The 7,611-nt window shown below is 44.7% G+C and overlaps 1 protein-coding gene across 1 annotated transcript; it reads left to right on the plus strand.

Moving 5' to 3' along the window:
- The first annotated feature begins 2,597 nt into the window (after positions 1 to 2,597).
- LYG1 (lysozyme g1) lies at positions 2,598 to 7,611 on the plus strand. The gene is made up of 5 exons (XM_006916188.1): positions 2,598 to 2,640; positions 4,412 to 4,516; positions 5,441 to 5,634; positions 7,168 to 7,300; positions 7,493 to 7,611. The coding sequence occupies exons 1-5, from the start codon at positions 2,598 to 2,600 to the stop codon at positions 7,609 to 7,611; spliced, it is 594 nt and encodes a 197-aa protein (XP_006916250.1).

A 7,611-nucleotide genomic window follows, 5' to 3' on the forward strand; every position in this document is an offset into this window, starting at 1 on the left:
TATGGGTGTGGTGTCTAGAGATCGAAGTTTATGGCAAAGGTTTGGGAGAGCTTTCATGGAAAAGAAATGAGAGCTCTATGGTGGAGGAACTACAGAGACCAAAAACCTTCAGTGCCACTTTTTCCAGAACAATTGTTTAAGTGAGGAAGAAATGGTTGATTCCTCCTTGCAAATCAAAACGACCCTTTGGGAACTGCAAAGTGTGCTGTGGAGGGAGGCTGGGCATGCCTCTAGGAACTTGACTTGTCCCCAAAGGAGGTTCAGGCTGTCGGTTTCCAAGGTGCCCGGTGGGTGCCACGACTCCAGCTTGTTGACATGCACATGCTGCTTGTCACTGTTTGCTTTCCAAGAAATGGGGAATGAGCCAGACATGGTGCTGGGCACTGACTCTGTGCAGTCTGGCTAGACATTCTCACAGTGGTTCCAAGTTTTGGGAGCGAGGGATGTTAATAGGTTAGTCATCGGGAGCGCAGGGACCCTCCCTAAGCCCAGACAGTCCCTTTCCCACAGAGTGCCAGGTGCCTGTACAGTTGGGTCCCGGAGCTTGTGTCAACATGCGTTGTTCATGTCCATTGTTGCTGCTTATTCTTTCCTGGTGTAACTGTGGAGAAAACATGAAGGAAAGGAACTCTGTTTTTTCCAAGTAATGCAAGTAATTGTATATTTACTTAGACTCTTCTTTCACGTGTTTGCTCAACAGATATTTAGTTGAATTGTTACCTCCATTAAAGCAGGAGTGTGCATATAACTGTGGTATTTGGCACTTTCATAACGCTTGGGGATGAGTTAGCTTTCATGCTGCAATAAACCTAAGTGCTTCCACTTGGGCTTCCAAGATGAAGTTGTTTTTGCTCCTCCGAAAAGCATCAAAAAGAGTAAAGTGTTCTGGGTTTAGCATCGGGTTGCAGGCAGTGCTATTTTCTGCTGGGTTCTTTCCGTAAAGACTCCATCAGGATGGACTTTCTACGAGCTTTTCCCATACCTGAGCGGCTCTTCAGTCTTTTCCCTGGGATGGGGTGTCCTCTCTCATTCAGTGCTGAGTGCTAAATAGACGATTCCTGTTGGGTGACTGAACCCAAGAGTTCCTACAGACCCCACTATAATTCCAAGTTCCCATAACTCTTTTGGGCTGTGACTCAGCATGACATTTTCTGCTCAGCTACAAGAAATCAGGTAGACCGTCTCAGTGTTGCAGGGGACAAAAACAAGATGGCACACGTATCTGAGAGGCATGCGATCCCCAGTGTAAGAAGACTTAATTCAAATGACTTTCTTACCACTTCTCCTTCATCTTTTTTTTTTAAATTGTTTCTAATTTTTCAATTACAGTCGACATTCAATAGTTGATTAGTTTCAGATGTACAGCATAGAGGTTAGACTTTTACATAACTTACAAAGTGATCCCCCTGATTGGTCCCTGCGCTCTCGATGACTAACCACCTCATAACCTCTCCTTCACCTCGAGACGCAATCTCTTCTTGGGTGTTTGAAAGGGACCACTCATAGCGTTATGAAAGTGCCGAATTCCACGTTTATATACCCACTCCTGCTTTAATGACAGTAATGATTCAGAATGACAGGTAGCCAGTCTCTTGGAGGAGGTGATGGGAGCACCCTGCAGTGGGAGGAGCTAGTGGCGGGAGAGTTGTTGGGGACAGGTGGCCTGCTCCTTCAGCATTCCCTGGGGCCAAATGCAAAGATGCTGGTGGCATTGGTTATTCATTTGGCATCTAGCAGGGGACCATGGCTCTTTGGCCATGTGGGTGGTGACTAGAGGAATGGTGGAGTGAGAGAGAGAAAGCACATGACAACAAGTGAGAGAGCAAGCACCCGATGGTGACAGTAGTCACTTCTCCCATCTGAAGAGCACCTTACAGGTTTGGTCCTGGACCCCTGACCACAACCTGATTTCACGGGGATGTGACTTTGCTGGTGGGAGCAACCTGTCTCTTTATCCCCCTGCCCAGGTTATGGCCCAGGTTTGTTCGAGCCTTGGAGTTTCACTGGGGGTGGAGGTGATGGGGGACATGGCCCAAGGTGGCCAAGGGAGTCGGAACTCCCCAAACTGGGGGCTTAGAGTGGGGGGCAATATCTCCCAGCTCCTTTCAACAACCAAAGTAAAGAATATATTCAAAGGTTACACTGTCCTCTAATCTGAAGGAACAAGAACCAAATTAAAAGAAACACAAATACAAACATCTCCTTTTTGTATTATCTTTTTATAATGAAAAGGCTATTGGGATAAGTCACATGTAGCAAAAACTTGCTTTTCAGTATCTGAAGTTGGGGTCACTATGTTTCTCGGCATTGAGAATCAAAGTATCTTGGCTTCTTGAAAGAATTATTGTCTCTGTGGGCTAAGTAGGAGTGTTGTCATTTTAAACTAATTGAAAGGGTGAGTGGAGAACATATCCCACCTTTGCTTTTCTCATTGTGATTCAAAACATTAATTTTTTAGTTTAGACGTAGGGAAACTTGTTCTTCCCGCCCCCCCTCACATCTTTCCATATTGTTATTATGACGATTGACATTTTTACACCTGCTAGCTAATTTCTATTTTGAAATCATTTTAGGACGTGCAGAGTCAGATCATCACTATGTCTGTGCTGTGGCTGCTTCTGGGTCTCCTTGCCCTTATTGGTGAGTATGTTTTATTTTTCCCAAATGACCTTGGAGATGGGAAGAAACATAATGGTACTTCTGATAGGTAAAACTGCAGTGGATAATGTAATTTTTTCCCTAAACTGTTTGACAAATCCTGGAGTTAGTCACAGCTACTTTTTGGATGTCCCACAAAAGAAGAGGCTTCTCCAGAATGTAGGGTGGGCTTAAAATAGCATTGCTTTAGGCAGACTTTAAGTATATACCATTGATAACTACTTATTGTTTCTTTATAGAAACTCTTTCTCCAAAAGTATTTGTCGAATTTATGACTGGACCATAGAGTTCCACAGAAGGCTTGAAGTGGCTTATCATAATAGGACTAACGTGATTCAGTAGAAAACCTGCTTTGAGGGAACCGGGGAGATGTGATTAAGCTGGCCACTGAGGCTGACATGTTTGCAATGTTTGAATTTCGGATTTGGTTTTAAGATTCCTTACAGCTGGGGCGAAAAAGGAAAAGTATACTTTTTTTGATAAATAAAAGGAGGAAACATAGTTCCTCAAGAGAAGCAAATTTTTTTAGTGCCTCAAAATTCTAAAAACTGCTCAGATGGGGTCAGTATTGCATGCATTTGTTTGTTGACCTATTTATTCAACAAATATTTAAAAATTCCTATAAGGAATTTTGGGACCATAAGGAACTTCGAGGAGCATGTTATGTGGTTAGAGAGAGGCTACGAGGCAGGGGGCAATGAGTGACTCAACCAGGTACCATTAAGGGTATTTGTCACCAATTATAAAAATAAAGTATATTGATTATTTCATTTTCTCATTTCTCTTAGATTCCTCAAAAGTTTTAAAGCAGAAGTATGTACTCCAAAAATACTAGTACTTTCAGATGTCAATCCCATGAAGCTCTTAGTAAGAGAACTTTAAAATATATCCACTTAAGCGTACAGTACACATATGAGATAAGCAATAAACGTATATCTAAAGATCTGCAAATGATTAAGATTTGATGAAATAATCTACTTTCATCAAAGAATAAAACAAATCAAAAATAGCATCTAATGAGAAGTCCTTACAGGCTTATAATAGTGAGGTGATTCTCTCAAGGGGAAACTTCCTGCCATGCATAGACATCTTGTTACTGGGTCTGTGCCCTCCTAGTGGGGTGTGAATGATAGACTCAGAAATGTCCTTCTTTTCAGTGGTCTTTGTGGAATCCCATTAGCATGTGAAACCTCTCCTCTCTGGGATCGCCATGTGCCTTCCCTCTCTCGGCTATCTTAGGCATCCTCTAGATGTGCACTGGAGAGCAGGCGAAGCCACCTCCAAGTCACAGTTTACGAGCTGTGCCTTTGCTTCCGGTCTGGGCAGAGATCTCAGGGAGCCCACTCTTTATCCGTGTTTCTTGAGAGCAAACAAATATCTCACCATACCAATAAGTTAGACGTATTGGAGGCAGAAGTGCTGAGAGCTGATGGAAGATGGAAGATGAGGACTAGCTTACAGGGAACACATGGTCTCTGATTTGACCCCAAGACACCTACTCAACAGCACTGGACAGCCCCAGAGCTTGGCAAGGAGAACTGTCCAACAGTTGCCAATTCGGTATCAAGATGGTTCCGTGATAATCTCTTAGTCATTATGCTGTAAATTTCACAAGGGTTTTCATTGCAGGGTCAAGCTCTTATCATTGACTTCAGTATAGCTGTGTTTATTAATGTCACTTCATTGGTGAACAGAAAGACAATCACAACTATTCTAGTTCAATACCTCAGCTTGAAATTTTCTCAATTTGTAGACTCATCTGAAAGCGGCAACTGGGGATGCTATGGAAACATCCGGACCCTGGACACCCCCGGGGCAGCTTGTGGAGTTGGAAGGCGCAGAGGCCTGAACTACTGTGGTAGCTATAATCTCAATGTCTTCCTTGCCCTCCTGCTCCTTCCTCTCAGACGGTGACTTTTCCAGGCAAGGGTGGCTGCAACAGGATTTTGTCCCTTCCCTTTGATACTCCACGCCTGTGTCTCCCAGTCATCCCCACACGTTTTTATCCTCTCAATATACCCTTTTGGTTCCCATGGTCCCACGCTCCTGAGTGGCAGAAAGAGCACTGGACGTGGAGTCCAAAGACCTTGTCTGAGTGCTGGCTCTGCTTCTTCAGGTCACTTAGTGCCCCGAGCCTCCACCAGAAGGGGAATATAGTGCTCACTTTACAGTGTCTTTGTAAACACCAGTCAGTAATGGGGATGCGAGTGCTTCTGAAATCGTAAGGAGGTGAGGGGGCTAGCCAGGTCAGTTAGGGTTGGTTTTCATTTTGTCCAGCACTCTTGTTAGTTCATAAAGGTTTAAGTGCACATGATTCCTGGGTATTACTTAAGGTTGGACAAGGGTGAGTCCATCTGTCAGGGACACTCTCCAAGGACTTCTTGAAGGGTGTGGGAGAACTTCTCCATCACATCATGTGCCCATTGTAGCTGATGGACAGCTGCATTTTACTGAGTGACTCAGTTCAGTATGCTTAGGATGGCACCCATGGTGCTTGTGACCACAGAATTTTCCTGGGAGGACTGGAGCTGCTTCTAAGAGCTGAGACGAGGGGCCTTGGTAGTGACAAAGGACACTGCCACAGGGGATGCCGACTCAGGCTCAAAGGAAGAGAATCACAGTCTCAAGTCTAAGAGTGCCTGCCAGGAGCTTCAGACCCAAACATGGGCTTCTCAGTTCTCAACTGCTGCCCAGGTCCTGGAGTGTATTTCCTCTCTCCTCTTGAGCTCTTGTCTCGGTATACATCACACAAAGCATACCCTTCTTTCTGTGTTTGCTTTAGGAGTTCGTGCTTCTGAAAGGATGGCTGAAATCGACCTGCCATACTTACTGAGATATCAGCCTGTGATGCATACCGTTGGCCAAAAGTACTGTGTGGATCCTGCCGTGATCGCTGGTGTCATGTCCAGGGAGTCTCCTAGTGGCAGTGTCCTGGTCAATGTGGGCACTGTGGACAACGGAATTGGGGTGGTGCAGGTAACCCTCCATCGGTTATAATGTATGGCTGTTGTGCTGAGTGAGGACGCCTTCATATTTGTCGTGCGGATGGCACCCCTGGGGCACAGCCCTATAGGACAGAGTGAAAAGAGTTCCTGGGGGCTGTGGGAGCCATGACTCTGCCTGAGAGAGATGAGCTGCCCCATTTCTGCTTCATTTTAAGCCACAGTTCCTTTTCAAATTGAATTACATTGTTTCCAGGATGTTGTCATCGGTAGCCTATTCTGGATTTCCAATAAGGCCATGCAGGAAAAAGGTCACAGATTGGGTCCTTGCTCTGTTATTTTACAACCATGGAACCATGGATAAACCATTTAATCTGCCTGGGCCTCAGTTTCCCTACCTATAAAATGTCATCCTCATAGAATTGTTATGAAGATTCAATTAAAAAAAGTACTAAGTGTCTGGTAGATTGTCAATGAGTTTCGAATTCCTTTTCCCTTGTCTTCCTTCTATGCAATTCTTAGTTCTGAAGGTCAAATTTTATTTTTGCATGAATTCTGACTGGTTTCACTTGTCTGATAGAGATCTTCTGAGAGCTGGTCATTAATTCACTCCACTGCTGAATTAACCCTACTCTGGGGGAATGGGTGATGGCATGGGAAACAATGAGATCACAAATTTTATCTATTGCATTTCATATCATTGTCGTGGTTGTCAAGAAACCAGTAACTTTTGCAGTCATTTTTTAAGCTTTTACGAAAATGTATTCCTTGATGATCTTTAAATTGGCTTCCTATTAGTACTTTGTATGCATAATTTAAAAGTAATTTCAAATACTTTATCTTATTTTGATTTGGGGAACTAACAATCTGATGGAATGGGGTTGGAGAAGGCATGTCATCTATCTTTTACAAGTGAAGGTGAATTTAAAGGGAGAATGTCGTTGCTGTAAAGTCACACGGTAGCTAGAAAGTGCATAACTGGGACCAAGGGCAGCTTTGGTGATGTTAGGGCCGGCGTCCTTTCCGCTGCCCCGTTCTGCCTCCTTTGTAAAATCTCGTTCTTGGGAAAAGGACGAGTCTATCATCTTTGAAGATGAAGCAAGAATTTCCCAGAGTCAGGTATTTCTCCTAAAAGTGGTGAAACCTACATGGAATGGCAATCAAAGGTGGAGAAGAAAAGTCCGAGGTACCTTTAGACATTCAGATTATCTGGAAGGAGAATTACAAGTAGAGATAGAAAATCCCCTTTCTTACCTGTTTGAAGGGTTTATGGTTGCAGCATTGCAGGACAGCTTCAGACAGGAACTTATGCTACCTGTCGACCCGGGCTTGCAACTCTTCCTCTCACCATTACACTGAGGTCTCACTGAAATTTCTCCTCGTCTCTTCCTTTGCCCAAACTTTGTAGCTTTACTATTTATCCTCAGGGAACCTGAAGGTGGCACTGGTTCTGCCAAAGGAGGAGGAGAGGAGGGGAAGGGAAATGAGAGAGCAGCACCGATTCCATGAAGCCACATGACCCTCCCATCTGGCATACCTGGCTTTTCATCTGCCTCCCTTCCTCTAGGACCCTGGCCATTACGTGCCCACAACATGGATCAGTGAGTCCCAGCTTTCTCGGATGACTGAGGTCCTGACTGTTAGAATCAAAGAAATCCAGAGGAGGTTTCCAACCTGGACCCCCGACCAGTACCTGAGAGGTGGGTGTAACCCATGGATCGGTGGTTCCACAGCACGGGGTTAATAGGGACAAATGTAATGCATTGTACCAGATGCCCCTAACCTCAGATTATTCCTGATAAGCGTGCGGAAGAGCATCTAAAGTGACTCCTGAGCACTCTGAAGTCACAAGGGGCTCTGGAGTCAGCAGTGACCTGTCTCACCAATTGCAGGTGGACTCTGTGCCTACGTTGGAGGTCCTGGCTATGTCAGAAGCACCCAGGACCTGAGCTGTGACTTCTGCAATGATGTCCTTGCACGAGCCAAATACTTCAAGAGACACGGCTTCTAA

The sequence above is a fragment of the Pteropus alecto genome, unplaced genomic scaffold (genome assembly GCF_000325575.1).
Source record: "Pteropus alecto unplaced genomic scaffold, ASM32557v1 scaffold186, whole genome shotgun sequence".
NCBI lineage: Eukaryota > Metazoa > Chordata > Mammalia > Chiroptera > Pteropodidae > Pteropus > Pteropus alecto.

What these genes read in the sequence shown, in the direction of transcription:
- LYG1 (XM_006916188.1), top strand. Translation starts at nt 2,598, where the DNA reads ATGTCTGTGCTGTGGCTGCTTCTGGGTCTCCTTGCCCTTATTG. An exon ending in CAGAGGCCTGAACTACTGTG is followed by an intron (nt 4,517 to 5,440) that starts GTAGCTATAATC and finishes TGTTTGCTTTAG; the next exon opens with GAGTTCGTGCTTCTGAAAGG. An exon ending in ACGGAATTGGGGTGGTGCAG is followed by an intron (nt 5,635 to 7,167) that starts GTAACCCTCCAT and finishes CCCTTCCTCTAG; the next exon opens with GACCCTGGCCATTACGTGCC.